This window comes from Protomyctophum bolini (genome assembly GCF_963924005.1).
Source record: "Protomyctophum bolini genome assembly, chromosome: 6".
Taxonomy (NCBI): domain Eukaryota; kingdom Metazoa; phylum Chordata; class Actinopteri; order Myctophiformes; family Myctophidae; genus Protomyctophum; species Protomyctophum bolini.
In genome coordinates, this window is record NC_137867.1 from 10,965,830 (window position 1) to 10,982,698 (window position 16,869).

At 41.5% G+C, this 16,869-nt stretch overlaps 1 protein-coding gene across 2 annotated transcripts; it reads left to right on the plus strand.

Moving 5' to 3' along the window:
- Window positions 1–799: 799 nt before the first annotated feature.
- Window positions 800–12,022, plus strand: LOC308317393 (protein FAM219A-like). 2 transcript variants are annotated; one of them, XM_080766362.1, is made up of 6 exons: window positions 800–1,026; window positions 2,435–2,534; window positions 7,409–7,514; window positions 8,294–8,374; window positions 9,171–9,231; window positions 11,824–12,022. In XM_080766362.1, exons 1-6 carry the CDS (start codon window positions 931–933, stop codon window positions 11,980–11,982), a joined length of 603 nt encoding a protein of 200 aa, XP_080622488.1. In that variant the 5' UTR covers window positions 800–930; the 3' UTR covers window positions 11,983–12,022. The 2 variants fall into 2 exon arrangements, with proteins under 2 accessions (XP_080622488.1, XP_080622489.1); XM_080766363.1 differs by having other exon boundaries at window positions 800–957; window positions 11,827–12,022.
- Window positions 12,023–16,869: the final 4,847 nt, after the last annotated feature.

Here is a 16,869-nt window from a genome sequence, read left to right on the forward strand (position 1 = left end):
AAACGAAGTCCACACCCACAACACCAGAGGGAGTGCAACAAACCATGTACAACCCAGATTCGGCACAAACAAGGGACTAAATTATTGTCGCTCCTATGCCACCAAAATGTGGAACGCCCTACCAACAGTCATTAAGACATGTGAATCCCTTGACTCCTTCAAAACCACTCTCAAAGGGCACCTACGGATGGCTGCAATTCGAAACTGGCTTCTGTAAAATCTGAATCCCCCCCACCGCCCCCCCCCCCCCTTTTCCCCTCACTGTATATGTATCTTTTCCCTTTTTGCTTCCTATATGATGAATTCCTGCAAAACTACATAGAAGTGTCTATTTGTATGTCTCTAAATGTTTTGATGAATTGAACAATGTGGACCCTGTTGTAAACAAGTGTAATGCTTAATTGGGTCGTCCACTCACAGTTAACAGTCTTTGTATTGAGTTTGTGCTTGAAATGTAGGCCTACTGTAATTCTACAAACTGTTAATAAATATTTCAATCAATTCAATCAATCAATCAAGGTGATGTCTCTACAGTGCCCAGTCTGCTCACCTAGAGTGGCAGAGTTAGATGGGGTACTAACTTCGGTGTGACAACGTAGATGGCGATACCGTTACTGTGTCGCCGGCTAGGCTGCTACACCGGAATTGTTACCCTATATAATTACGCCACCCCATAATATAACCTCGGAAGTGGGTGTTTAAGGACTGGAGTCTCACCACCACAGTCGTCATACTGGTCAACATCATCGACATACTTGGGTGAGCCTGGCAGCTGGGATGAGATGAGGCTGACAAGCGTAGAACCGCTGGGATCCTTACAAATCTGAGGACGAAATTCAGCCACCATTCACAACGCGCGGCGCAGCCCAGGTCAACATTCTGTATTTATAGAGGAGGCGAGGGCGATTATTAGAGGCCAGCGTCGCCAAAATGATGGAAGAAATAGACAGATTCCAAGTCCCAAGCGCCGTTCAGGAGGCGGAGGAGAATGAGATGCAGGCTGATCAGTCGGAGATGCAGCCGCTCGTATGTATTATTGTTTCATATTTAATTTTAGAGATGATGAATCAGTGCTGGGCCTTTAACTATAGTTATGAAAACGACCCTGTTGTTGCACCCCCAAAAACACGATACAAATATAATTGTGATTGAACGAGGCCTAAAGCTATTTGATGATTCTACACTGGCCATGCGTCTAAAGATATAGGTATACATCTTATTATTATTATTATGATTGTTAAACCCCAGCGAGACACACCATGAACCAGAACAAATGTGCCTTTGCATAATAATAATCATTATTAAAGGTATGAACGTAAGGTAAGCTGGCTATATAGGCTGTTTGATTTGTATTTTTTGTGGGATGGTTGGAATCTGCGTAGTGAAGCCCAGCATCATCCGTCATGTCTAGGTGAAAACAAGCGAGCGTCCTCCTCCTCCTCATGTGATGTCTCACTATAGCGGCAGCTGCATCCCCGCATGTTATTATAGTCCAGTGCCGCTCAAACTTTTTCGTGTCAAGGACCCCCAAATTGAGATGTATTTGGCCGTGGACCCCCATCTGCTCTGTTTGGATAGCCATATTATAAATTAGGGCTTTGTGGTTAAAATGAATGATTGAGACTGATATTAACTCATTTCGCTCAAAGACCCCTGGCCCTGCGTCCCCGGACCCCACTTTGAGAACCACTGCCATAGTCTCAATGCTATCAGTGAGTTGAGTCCTCAAGATTTTTCATGTCAAAGACATGTAATGTTTTATAATTGACAAAATGGATTAGTCTGTTAACCACTTAATTAACTGTATTTTACTTTGTTGTAGGCTACAATGTTGCCGTAGAGAAATAGAGGCAAAGGCTTTAAATAATTGTCATGTTGTTGAAGTCACATCGCCCGCAGGGTCATCCTTGCCTTAGTTCTGCAGGCTTGCAGTGTAATATTATATTATCTCTGGATCGGAGTCAAACTAAACACACCAGGGCACCAGGGTCATCATGATAATGACTACCAACAGCTGGGTTTATGTGCTATACAGAGCAAAGTTTTGTGCAGATTTCGTAGCTATAACTATATAGTCGTTTTGGGATTGTTAGACTATAATAAAGCCCATTATCTGTTCAGATTTCCCATCACTTCATAATACTTAATACAATAGCCTGTCCGTACAAGGCCTGACTCCAGGACGTTCTTGCACTTTACGTTTCCTTGTGGATCTATATCTACCATGTGGATTACATTATGTGAACCTGATGCATTGATACTAGTAGTAGGGATGTGCATGACTGACCAAAATCCTTATTTATTCTACTACTATTAATAATTTCAATTTGACCATGCCCACGCTTCTTTACACATGTAGACCTGTAATGTGACAATAACATTAATACTACCTTTCTGTCTGTCTGTCCGTCCGTCCGTGCGTGCACGTTTCCAGGACCCAGCTTCGTCCACGGCCTCAGAGGCAGAGTCGGACCCCCGGGAGGGAGAGCCCGTCACGATGAACTATAAGCCCTCGCCCCTGCAGATGAAGATAGGTACGTGAGAATGATCTCTGTTTATGAATGCACTGTGGCCTCCTGCAGCAGTGGTTATCAAATGTTTTTAAATGAACCCCAGTACTTAGTTTAGACAGTTTTTTTTTAAATAAGGGGGGTGGGGGGTGTATGACTGTATGTAGCCATTGGCCACATTGTGAATGACATTAAGTCATCAAAACGCAGCATATAAAGTACTTGCTACTAGTCAAGAGATCTCTCCAAAGTCCAAACTACCAAGCTTCCATCCGCACTCAAATAATATTTACATCGATCAGCTGCTCAGAACCCTCCACGCGCTACTGAATGTAACCCGATACGGCGACACCGAAGTGTTGGCGTGCCGGTGTCGTGCGCACTGCTGCGCGGACAGTAAATAGCAGATCTGCAAGCTCACAGCGTGTCACGAATGCTACGCGCTGTGAGCTTGTATGCTATATACTGCACGCAACACCAGTGCGCAACTATAAGTCTGTTGTGCTCGATTCGATTTCGCCCTGCTATTCTGACTTAAAAGTAGCATTTAATTTACCACTGAAGTTATGGAAGTTTCTCCATATGGATCATGGCAGTGTCTAAAAGATGAAATTACAGGAATAATGGAAGTCACTGGAGTTCTAAATCGAAAGTTGATTACACCACGCAACAGGTACTGTAGGATGGAATGGAATTATTTTGTTGACTATAAATGTGCTTATGTTTGGTTCTCTTGCATTAAATTAGACAGCACTGCGGAACACGCTGCTGTGTTTGTCAATTAGAGATTTGAGAGGATTTATTTGTCTCTCACAAAAGTTACCCATACAGGCGTGCCAATGGAAACACTTCGGGGTGGTGTTTCTGTTTCATCTATAATCTTTTCTGGACTGTGCTGTCAAAGGCACTGTCGCGTCCGACCCTCCTTTAAGTTTCACTAAACTCCATCATTATCGCATGATTGGACCGGCACACGCAATTCACAGTTCACGCCACAGTGAAAAACCTCCCGCATTTTCAAGGCAGTCGAGCGATAATCGACTTGGTAGTTGGTAGTGAAAGAACAGGCGTCGGTCGTCAGGGCAGAGCACCTGGCAGTACTACCGGGTTCTTCAATAACAACCGAGGATGCACCTGAACCCATCGTGTGTGCAAACTGCAATCATAAGGTGGTCAGAACTTAAGGGAAACGTGATTTTACATGATTTTATGGTCTGAAAATCATTTTCCGTCTTTTTATTTTTTGCTTTTACCCCTGGATGCAACAGCAATGGAAAACACTGTAGCGTGCATGCCATCTGGCTAGGTGACGGTGTGACGGTGTGACAGATAGACCAGTCACACATGCGTATAGAATCTGGAGCCAGTTGCATCACCTCACACTAAGTTCAAACTTAGCCTAGTTATAGCTTAAGTAATGCAAGTCTTGACTTCAAAGCCGTTTAAGCTATAACTAGGCTCTTGGAGGACGCCCCAAGAACCATGTTCAGCACCATGGACAGCGACAGACATACTGTAGCAGGAGGTTGATATTTTGTTCCTTTACAGTGGCACCTTTTCTAATTCAAACCCTTTATTAACCACGTGAACCCTACCGAAACATTCGGCAAAGAATATCAGATCTACAAAGCTCACAAGTCTCGTGAGCTTGTTATCCAGCTATTTTTGCTAAAGTGATTTGGCGTAGAGCAGTGGTTCCCAAAGCAGCATGCAGGGGTCCTTGATTGAGTTCCAGGGGGTCCCCAGCTAAATGATAGTTTGGAACCAAATGGACCCTTATGGGTCTGTAACTCAGAGAGTGTACAAATGGAACCAAATGGACCCTTATGAGTCTGTATATATAATAATAAAATATAATGTATTTTTTTAAATCAAACTTTTTTAAAGGGAAACCTCACCGTTTTTGCCCCCCCGACGTTTAGAAGATTTAGAACACTTTCCTGGGGGTCTTTATGTGTGAAAATATGTGGTTTTAGATATTTTAGATTTTAGCAGTGAGCCCAGTGTCTCTGATGTCAAAGACACTGGGCTCACTTACTTCCTATCCACAAGGAGGAGCAGTGCACCAAAGCATTATGGGAATTGTAGTCCAGGAAGGAAATGAGCTCAGATCTAAAACCACATAATATTACACACATAGGAAAAGTGTTCTAATCCTTTAACTAAAATATTTGCTTCTGTGGGTTCCTGGAACAAAATATTTTGAGATGGGGGTCCGTGGGCAAATACGTCCTTGACGTGAAATTGGTTGAGAACCACTGATATAGCAGTGTGCGTGCGCGCGCACACACACACACACACACACACACACAATCATATTTCAATTATTTGAAACGTTCAAATTACCGATATACATTGACATATTGCCTCTGTAAGTCTCTGTGGATGAGAGAGTCAGCTTCTCAATTATTTGATTATTTCAAAGCTGGCTTTTTGTTCCCCCCATGGTTTTCTACCCAGAGACACACAGTGGATTGATGCTCCCTTATTGTCAAATCAGATTAAACATAATTCCATTTGCCAGATGAGCCCACTTCCTTACGATATCATGTACACTACTTCCTCTCATGGAAAAGACTAAATGTCACTGTCCTGGTTAGCAGTGGTGAAAAGTAACTTCAGTATACTGTACAAATACTGTTACTGTAGTACTGCAAGTTTAGGTACAATTTCAAGGTCGTTTTAGTATTTTATATTGTTCTATGCATTCATGCTATATCTCAGAGGCAAATCTGTACCTTTTTACTCTACAATTGTTTGGTTATTTAGTTACTATTAAATAGATAAGAGTTCTAGGTTCACAGGATATTTAACATCACCATGGTGCATCGGCAAGAATGCATACACAGAGTTCCATCAAAGCCTTTATTTTTCCGTTGCACACATGAGCATTTGGTTATGAGCAAGGAGTTGGTGAGGCTTCACGTTATGGTTTTTACTATAAAAAGACAGAGAAACATAATTACAATTCATTATATACACATCACATTTATACAGATAAATAGACAATTAGGCCTAATACAAACTTGGTACTCAAGGTGTGGGTGGGTAGCTACCACTAGATACATTAAAGAGTACCAAGCAAACTTATAATACAAACACATTTCAATGAACTCGATAGGTTAAATACTGCATTTCCATGAATACTGAACAAGTCAATTATGTGCACTGCGCATTACACACCATCTTCTCTATAGAGTTTCAAGGCAAACAGTTGAGATCTAATAATCACAATAACCAATAAATACATGAACTGAACTCACTTCATTGACGCATAACAAAGGCATGAGGCTCCAGGACAGAGGGCTCTCAGGTGGTGGTGGTGGTGGTGGTGGTGGTGGTGGTGGTGGTGGTGGTGGTGGAGTTGTTGTTGTTGTTGTTGCTGCTGCTGCTGCCAAACAATGACTGTAGAGACAAGCACTCAAGCAGTATATATAGCTGGCAACTGATTAAGGTGTGAGTGAGAGCAGGTGAAATTACTGATTGAGAAGGAGTGACAGCAGGAAGTGGGTGGATCCAGTCCATGAGTAGGCCAGGGGGAGGGTTGCTGTTGATAAGTAGGATGACTCTTTTCTACAGTTACTTTGTAGATTTAAATGATTACAAAATTAACATTAACCAATCAAGCCCTATTTTTTACTTTGGCTATTCGAAAATAGCCAATGTACATGCTCACAGCAAATATTCAAGCTCATAGTGATCTTGTAGATCTGCTATTTCTGAACACATTTTGGAAGAATTCTGTACAATGAGTACATTTAGTTTTGGTAATGATGAAGTAATGTAGTATACCTTTGTAACATTTTGAATACATGATCTTTCCCCTTGTGGTTGTATTTCCACTTTAGTAGAAAAGCCACCAACAAAGTTAGCCTAATCTTCAGTATCATTTGCATTCATCTCTCCAGTACAGTGTAGATATTGCAGGGGCTCCATTTGTGTCACCGCTAAACCCCTTATCCCTAAACTTCTTTGCCTTTTTCTACTATTTTGCATAACATTTTTGAATAGTTTAAATGGCCAGTCTACAAGCTAACAACGTGTCAATGTAGATTGGCTAGTTGAACTATTCAAAAATGTTTTTCAAAATAGTAAAAAAAAGTAGTTTAGGGATAAGGAGTTTAGCTTAGCGGTGACGAAAATGGAGCCCAAAACTATTTTCAGGATTCAAATTCAAAAACATAATAACTGGTCGGAATAACGTGTTTCTTCCACGCGCTATGTCTGGACGGGGAAACTCTCCCCTGTCATGTGAAAAGAAGCAGCTTGGACTCCTCATGCGTAGAAGGAAGCATGAGGTCAGTCCGCTGTGCCCCCTCCCCCCAGGATGGCAGTGGAAGTGTAGCGCCATTAGATAATTGAACACTGGGTGAAAAAAAGGGTTGCAAAATCGTATATAACAATTTATTGAGCAAATTCGAAGAAATTGACAGTGTATGGATCTGCTATTTCCCCGTAATTGTCCTAAAAACGAACTAAGCAGTGGTTGATTGAAATAACTACTGTCTTGTGACTGTGTTGGACATTGTTCACTCTTCATCCAGTGTTAATTTTGACGACTAAAACTCTAAAACTAAATTAGTAGAGTAGAGTCAGTAGAGGTAATTGCAGATATAATCATGTGATCTTGGACTAAAATGTTATATATATTCAACTAAAACTAGACCATTTCAGATGACTAAATTATGACTAAAACTAAAAGGATTTTAATTTTAGTTTTCAAAATGACTATGACTAAAACTAAATCAATTGCTACATTCTAAATAGCTAAACATGCTCCCTGTGTGTGTGTTTGTGTGTGTGTGTGTGTGTGTGTGTGTGTGTGTGTGTGTGTGTGTGTGTGTGTGTGTGTGTGTGTGTGTGTGTGCGCACGCGTGTGTGTGCACACGTGTGTGCAGAGAAACAGAGAGAGATGGCCAGAAAAGGCTCATTGAAGAACACCAACGCGGTGGGCAGTCCTGTGAACCAACAACCCAAGAAAAACAACGTCATGGCCAGAACACGGTAACTACATGCTGCCCTCAAACATCTCCATGTCAAGGACACCCCCCCCCCCCCACACACACACACACACACACATGCACACACACACACACACACACACACACACACACACACACACATTGATGAGCCTTTGGCCAAACGCTCTCATTTCAAACGATTTTGAGCCAGGATGAAGATTTTTCAGAAAACAAAAAGAAAATGCTTTAATACAAGCTTGTGAGCTTGTAGATAGGCTATTTTGGCTATTTGTAGATAGCCGAAATAAGAGCTAAGGGGTCATATCAATGAGCTATAGATTAGTCATGGGTGTTTTGGGCGTTACAATAATAAATAAAAAAGCAGGTGTGTGTCGGGTGTGTTTTTTATTGCAAAAAGAAAAAAAAGAAAAAAAAACGTTTGAAAATAGCAGATCTTTTAAGATATTTTTGGGGGGCTTTTTGCCTTTATTGATAGATATACAGTAGCTTGACAGGAAACTGGGGGAGAAGACACACAGCAAAGTTCGTCAGGATCAGGACTCGAACCCGCGACACACTGTCATGCTGGATTACCAGCCAAGGTGCCTACTACATTTAGTTTGACTCGGTTACACAATTAAATATTGTGAAAATAGCGAGGCATTGTGAGCTTGTAGCTTTCTAAATATTTGCCTCGGCCCTGTAGTATTTGACAACTGTATGTACGTTGTGTTTGTGTTCTCTCTCTCTCGCTCTGTTGTATGTTGTGTATGTGCTCTCTCTCTCTCTCTCTCTCTCTCTCTCTCTCTCTCTCTCTACCAGCCTTGTCGTGCCCAACAAAGGCTATTCCTCCTTAGACCAGAGTCCAGATGAGAAGCCCCTAGTGGCCCTAGACACAGACAGGTAAGCACGCACGCACACACACACACACACACACACACACACACACACACACACACACACACACACACACACACACACACACACACACACACAAACAAACACAAACGCACGCGCACACGCACACACACACACACACACACACACACACACACACACACAAACACAAACGCACGCGCACACACACACACACACACACACACACACACACACACACACACACACACACACACACACGATTGTATCCTCAGTGATATTGTGTCTGTTATGTTACATGAAGGGCTCACGGGTCAAGGTGGCACAGTCGGTAGTGCTGTCGCCTCACAGCTAGAAGATCCTGGGTTCGATTCCCGCTGGGGGCGTGGTGTCTCCTCTGTGTCATCAGTGCCCATACCCGAGACAGGGTTGGCGAAAGGGCCTTTCTGTGTGGAGTTTGCATGTTCTCCCCGTGTTATGGAGGGGATCAGAACTGGTCGGAATAACGTGTTCCTTCCACACGCTACGTCAGGTGAAAAGAAGCAGCTTGGACTCCTCATGCATATAAGGAAGCATGAGGTCAGTCCACTGCCTCCCCAGCTTGGCAGAGGAAGTGTAGCGCCCAGGATTACATTAGATAATTGACACTGGGTGAGAATGTGTTACAAAATCGTGGGATAAAAATTTATTTAAAAAATAAAGGTTATACCGGTATGCTCTTTCCATTTATCACCAAATAGTTCTATTCATTCAAGTGAAGTGAAGTGGCGTTGTGTGTGTGTGTGTGTGTGTGTGTGTGCTCGTGCACGTGTGTGTCTTCCAGTGATGACGACTTTGACATGACTTCGTCCAGATACTCGTCGTCAGGATACTCCTCAGCCGAGGTGAGATGTGTGAGGGAACAGGTACAGTAGCTGTGCATTCTGGGTAAACGGCACTCGAAGGAGCACGTCACGCCCATGTTTGACCTCATCTTCCACATGAAACAGGTCCTCCCCTAATGCTCATTATCAGATGCTGCCGATGCGACGCAAGAGTGCTGTCTAGAAAACACCAACTCGGGACTACTGGACTACCCTCCACACTCTGAGGGTTATGAGCTCTACAGTGTTGTTAGCACAAGTTGTCGCGCTGCAGTACATCTACGTAGGTGGTGTGCCTCTAGCCTTTCCTGGCTTTTCCCTGGGTTGGCTCCCATAGTGTCAGTTTGCTTGCCACTAGTTCCGGGTGCCTGACGCAGTGTGCTGCCAAGCCTCATCCTTCTCTAAAATAATAAGATGCTACCATTTGTATAATGTCTACTCACTCTGTACTTACTTTACTTATACTTCTCCAAACCTCTCGCCAAAAATAGGTGATTTACAAGCTCACAACGACTCGCAGCGCGGAGCGTTGTGTGCTTGTAGATGGGCTATTTTCTGGCTAATGTTCCCCACAGAACGTACTGATATAATACTTTATTGCCAGTGTAAAGTTGCCCGAACGGCCAAGGCTCCAAGAACAGTCAGAAATTGTAGTTAAGGGCTTTTATTTTTACCCAAACTCCTCCACCAAAAGTCCAGACAATAGTTCAGTGCAATAATTCTCAATAGCACACTGTATTAACAAAAATAAATAAAGGACAAAAAGATAAATAAATACTTGGGCAACACTCCTTAACAAAACCCAAACCGGATGAGAGCTCTCTTCAGGCTGTACCTTGATCCCACAAGGCTCCCTCAGGGATGTTATGTGTCAAAGCCCACATCCAACTAACTTGTCTGTCCCTGCAGCCTCCCTTAAATAGGAGTGGATCCTACCACAGGACACAGAATCAATTAGCAACATTTCTTCTCAATAAATACTTTAAAATAAATACTGCCATAAATAACACCTTGAATAAAAGTAACCTAAACATTATCAATAATGCGTTACAATTACACAAGTATAAATCAGCCTGTAAACTCAATGACAAAGCATAAGAAACAACCCCTCTCCTGCATAGCACTTGGCCCCTTCCTACTCAAGGGAAATGCCACCATCAGTGCAGGAGAGACAATTGGCAATCAGTGATCATTTAAATTCCAACACACAATTTTAAAATAGTCCTTGCATGTTATAGAAAGCAGTGTCATGTGTCTTTGTTTATAGGGCACGGGTTGCCCCGTGACAGGCAGTTTAAGAAAATATTACATATATTTATTTTTTAAACGCCAAATGGACTTTGACACAAAAAAAAGCCTTTGCTTGTTTCCATTGTGTTCCCCCCTGTAGTGACTCTGAGGAACCCTAGGGCAACCCCCTGTTGAAGGACATGCTCTATATAGCAATGATTTCTGTCGGACTATAGAGATTTAACTTTTTAACAAAACCCAAACACCTACCATTTTTGGGTTTATGATGGGAGCGGGAGTGGATGATAAGTTACATCATGTTGTAGTCATCAGGCCGGAAACCACAAACCGTAATCAGAATTACCGAAAAATAATTCCCAGCGATCAAGGGCATCGTCATTTTAGGGCCTAACCAATAAAAGCCTTGAGGTGGCATATGAATCCGACTAGTTTCTTCAAGTACTTCATGGAATAGTTTGTTTGAGACTAAAAACAAACAGGGGGCACCAAAACAAAGCGATGCAGGGGTTTTTATTTGTATTTATTTTCATCATCCGGTCTAGATCACACAGGCAATTTAGGAACACAGACCAGGCTTTCCTCCGAGGTGGAAAGTCTGGTGACGCGAGGATACCCAAAACCAAACCAAATAACGCAACAGCGTGTTGCCGCCTTGCCCGCGACAATATACATTACAGTGTTGAGTATTTCAATATAATTAAATTATCACCCAGACATATTGTTATCATGCATAATCACGTCAGTGCTGGAATCTAAATTTGACTATCGAAAACACCGACTAATAACTAGATTACCATTATCTCATTATGCTGCTTTAATTAATTGTGTATTCATGTGGGTTACCACTGTTTAATTAGCTAATTATGTCTGATTGGTTTCTCAGTTGCCTAGCACACTGGTTCTCAATGTAGGGACCATGGGTGCTTGAAGGGGTTCCACAGGGTCCCCCAGTGTGTCATAGGATGACATTTGCAAACATTTTTGAAACACTTTGAAAATAAATTCCATACATTAAAAATAATATGGCCCCCCTCACACATTGTGAGGACAGAAGCAGAGACGTGTGTCTTCAGGCACACATAAGGAGTGTTAGTTTAAAATGAACATCAAATATCTTAATATTAAATCACAGAATTTTAAAAACAACAAAAACTGTCTGGGGTGCACACAAAAGCCAGAGTAGACATTAAACCAATCTGGGCGGGAACCACTTTTGGTTATACTTTAGCTAAAATAGCAGATCTACGAGCTTGTAGATCTTTTTTTAACACTTTTAACTTAAATGGGTTAAAATGACCCTAGAAATGCTTTAAAAAAATAGCCCTTTAACTTGTCCATCCGTCCCTCCGTCGGTCTCTGCAGCAGATCAACCAGGACCTGAACATCCAGCTGTTGAAGGACGGCTACCGATTGGATGAGATCCCCGACGACGAAGACCTCGACCTCATCCCACCCAAGTCCGTCAACCCCACCTGCATGTGTTGCCAGGCAACGGCCTCCACTACCTGTCAAATACAGTAACCCCGCCCCCAGCCCCTCAACACACAATTTAACCCCTCCTCCCTCCAATCCTCATCTGCTGTTATCCAACAGCAGCGACAAAGAAGCATTGTTAGAATATTATTATTATTATTATTATTATTACAACAAATTAACGCATTTACTTACATACTACTTTGATGGCGATAATAAATAATGATGGCAAGGAAGATTAAAGGTGTGGTAAGTGATTATTTCTTTGGTTAAAGTAAGTGTTATATGATCTCCATATTCGGTAATCATTGCTATAGAGTGTTTGTTCAGTAACAACGCTCTCTCCGGCTCTTGAGTAAACAGAAAATGTACGACATATATACGGACTTTATACGATCAGGAGATGCAACTCTATACTGGATTCAAGTGAAATTGGTGAAAGTGATCACTCAAAGAAATCAGCAAACAAAGGTGGAACAGTACAACATTTAACCCATTTAGACCTGAGGACGATTCTTAAAAAAATGTCTTCTAAAACAGTTTTCTGAAAAACCTATGTTTCTATGTCAGTCCTTCTCAAACATTTTCATGTCAAGGACCCCCAAAAATTTATGTATTTGGCTGCCGACCCCCCTACATCTGAAAATATGTTGTTCCAGGGACTTCCCCAGAAGCAAACATTTGAGTTAAAAACGTTCTGAAAGAATATAATTATATTCCACATTTGTGCCTCATTTTCAGGATCTTTCAAAAATAGCAGACCTACAAGCTCGTATAGTGCGCCACTCGGTGGCACGCTATGAGCTTGTAGATCTGCTATTTTTCAACAGCCTGCTAAAGCGTAACAGAATGGGTTAAGCATTTAAATGCCTGATTGACTGTTTATTAAAGAGCTGGAGACTAAGAGACGGGACAGACCCCCCATTAAACAAACACTATAGCAACAATAATGCTCGCATAGAGCTTTACACTTTTCACACAAGAAAAGACCAAAAAATATCACTTACACGAACTACCTTTAAAGGTAGGGACATTTTCTGTGGTTGATTTAAGTGTTTAATAATAATAATATATTCAGTATGTGTTGCTGTAGATGGAGGGTTTGTTCAGTAACAGGAGTCGTCATGTCTCTCCAGTTCTTTACAAAACGGAACACAGGATACACAATATAGCAATGATTACTCTCAGAATATAGTGCTTTGACCTTTTAACTAAAAACCTTTAGTTTTAACCAAAGGATATCACTTACACTAACTACTTTATAATCAACAAAACTCCATGTCAATCTAGAAAGTGTATTATGGTTAGGGATGGGACGATTAACGATATTATCGCGATAATCAAAATATGCTTAAAACTTTAAATGCCCCTTTTGTTAACCAGCATCACTATTCTGGGCAGAACGTTTGGCAAAAAAGAGACGATGTACAAGCTTGTGAGCTTGTAGATTGTTTTTGGCTAATCGATTTGTGTAGAGTGAAATATGAGCGTACCAAATGTGCTCTCTACAGATCTGTTTTTATCAAGTACAGAGGGTTTAAGTGGTACTGAATTTGCAGCTCAACAAAAGCTAATTCATCCTAGTGTGCGACGGAGGACAATTTCCAGATACATTTAAATCTCTGCGATATGATTATTGTGTCGTGTTTTATCACGATGAACGATAATTAGCGATTATCGTCCCATCCATAATTATGGTATAATTATGAAAATAACCTTGAGGGATGTTTACAGTAATGTGGTTTCCTCCTATGGCAGGAAGTGCAATTGTGTTTTAAGGCCCATGGATGGGGGAGGAGGTGTTGGTTGTAGGGGGGTTGGGGTGGGTGGGGGTCTCATCCACCATTGCCCTACTCCTGGATGATGTGGTGTAACACAGTGGTTCTCAAACTTTCCAAATTGATATTGCATGGACCACCCCCCCCCAATCTGAAAATATTGTGTGCCATGGGGAACCCCACACTTTTTCCCCTAGATTGTTAATATCTACAAGTTAACTTGTAGAATCAAGTTCACTTGTAGATTAGTTATTTATCAAAATGTAGTCAATGCACAATGCACATGTGGTTAAAGCCGCACTATGTGACTCCTTTTAATGGATGCAATGTTATGTAACTTATACAATTGGGATGGTTGTATTGTCTCCCTGCTCTTCTATTGAGACATTTAGATAAAGTCAAAGGTCATGTCTCACCAATTGACACGGGATCTGATGGTCAAGATTAAATTCATCCCCTGAGCAAGCAGGCAGGCTCTATTAGCTCAATGGTAAAACATTCTGCACTTGCACAGGAAGCCGGGTTAAAATCCGGGGTAGAGGAGGAATTCGGAAAGTTACATAGTGCAACTTTTAGGTGATGCTATTTAACTCATATATTGCTGGACCCCCGGGGGTACCCAGGCTGAGAACCACTAGTGGAACAGAACATGTCGGACAGCCCGCATATACACAACAAAATGTCAGTTGATGCTCAAAAGTGACTTTGATGCCCCTAAAGACGAAAAGGGGACCCGTTATACTTGTCTTTATTGTTCAGCCAAAGTTCCATGATGAATAAACGAATGACGACGCTATTAATCAGGCAAATTAAGCTATTCTAGCGGGGAGAACCAAAGTAAAGTATTAATAATCTTCACTGCAAATGAATGAGCATAATAGGCCCCCTTTTAGAAATATGATCATAACTGCTGCTGATTTGGATGTTGTGCTAGTCTTAATTCTGCTTGTCTTAAGTTGTGTTATTATTATTTCTTATTACTATTTATGTTTGGTATGATTGTAGGGGAGTGGAGGTAGAGTATTTCCAAAACGAAACTGTGGTGTTGTGAGCCAAAACGGAGCATGTCTGAATATTAACTGTATAGGTTACATGACATGTTATGATTATAGTAAGAGTTCCACTGGACCTCATGAACCTCCCATTATGACACACACTCTCTCTCTCCTCTACAGGACCTCATGCACCACATCACACAAAGACAACATGTGAGAACAAACACACACACACACACACACACACACACACACACACACACACACACAACGGCTTAGTACGAACCAGCTCTCCTCTGCTCGCCTTCTCTCTCTTTTTCTGTCGTTCCTGTCTCACTTTCTCTATAGATCTGTCTCTCTCTTACACTTATACATTTATCTCATCTCACACGCACGCACGCATGCACGCACACACACACACACACACACACACACACACACACACACACACACACACACACACACACACAATCCAATGCCGTCATAAGATTTGAAGCGTTGTTTTCCTTTGGTTTTCTACTAAGAAATTGGAAGTCAGAAAGAATTCTAACACGTTGCACTATTATACTCTCTCTCTCTCTCTGTCTTTCATTCTCTCTCTCTCTCTCTCTCTCTCTCTCTCTCTCTCTCTCACACACACACACACACACTTATCAGTAATTCTTTTTTGCAATTAGAGTATGCCTTAAGTACAGAGATGTTTAAAAGAGGTGTGTATATATTTATTGCCATCCTGGTTACTTTGTTTATTTGTTATTTGAGAGAGGATTTGCTGTCTTTGAAGGCATGCATTGTCTTTCTTTTCTTTCTTTTTTTAAACTTTTTAGTTTTGTTTGATTTAATTTTGGTTGTACAGTAAACACTTTCATTCCAGTATTTAACAGTTATTATTATTATCATTATTGTGTGTAGTCAGTGTATGAAGACAAGAAATAAACTCAAAAACTGACAGAGCAAACTGCCCTTGTCTAGAGATTCACTGTACTGTTTAAAGCTGCCATTCTATTTTCAGACTGGTCCAAATTACAGCATTATCGTCTCCTCCTGTGGCCTGTCCATGACACAGCTCTACTTGTGCGCAAGCAGAGTGCGCAAGCACTGCTACTAACTAATGTCTATTACAACTGCTGTTCTAAATCCTTTAGACCCGTTATTGACCTTATACCAACCTTGAAGCGTACCTGAGGTCACATTCACACCAGAGAGCTTTTCTGCGATTAAAACGAATCCTGCTGTGCATTTTCAGAAAGTGCACTTTGTTTGGCAGGTGTGAAGGCTCATTCGAATCCTAATGCGTATCAAAGAACCGCATTTTACTCCGAGCAAAAACGGGGGTTTCGCTTCGCTTCCAATCGCACTTGATTACGATTCGGTGCAGGTGTGAATGCAATCCGCAGTAAATATAGGAAATTAAGCAAACAATGTGGCGGGTGAGGAGCTGAACACAGTTGCAAACTATAGGAGTATCTGTTGATACTCCTGTGTGTTATGGTTGCACTACACGAAATTTCATTGTATGTTTCATACAGTGAGAAATAAAGATCTTATCTTAATTGGCATAGAATTGTAGATCAATGGCGGCAAAAGTGTTAATTAAGGATTTTAATTAATGAGAAAGAAGACCTGTGGAATATCTCCAAAGGACGAGTCCTAAGTACAAACATACATACCTACATGTACAAACAGACGTTTAATTATTTAAATTGTAAAGTTTTTACCCAATACTCTGATGTCTTTTCAAAATAAGTAACTGACTGAAGCTCATGTCACAATGTTTATCCTTTTTTCCCCCAGTGTAGTGTGAACATTCTGGTGCTTCTTAGAACCTAGTGAACTTATTCTTACATTGGTTACATCTAATGTGGACACCCCATGGTGTCTATAGAGCGTCGCAGTCCTGCCCCCTTTCATGACGACGGTTAGGTTTAGAGATAGGGATAATAATTTCGGAAAAATGAACCTTCTGACTAATGACACGGCACCCAACCTGAAACCCTTGCTACACTGGGGACATCAGTATTGTTTTCCCCCAGCGTGGATACGCTGGTGTGTCTTCAGATTACTTGATTGACTGAAACTCTTGTCACAGTTTTTACAGTGGAAAGGTCTTTCTCCAGTGTGGACACGCTCGTGTGTCTTCAGCTCATTTGATCGACCAAAGC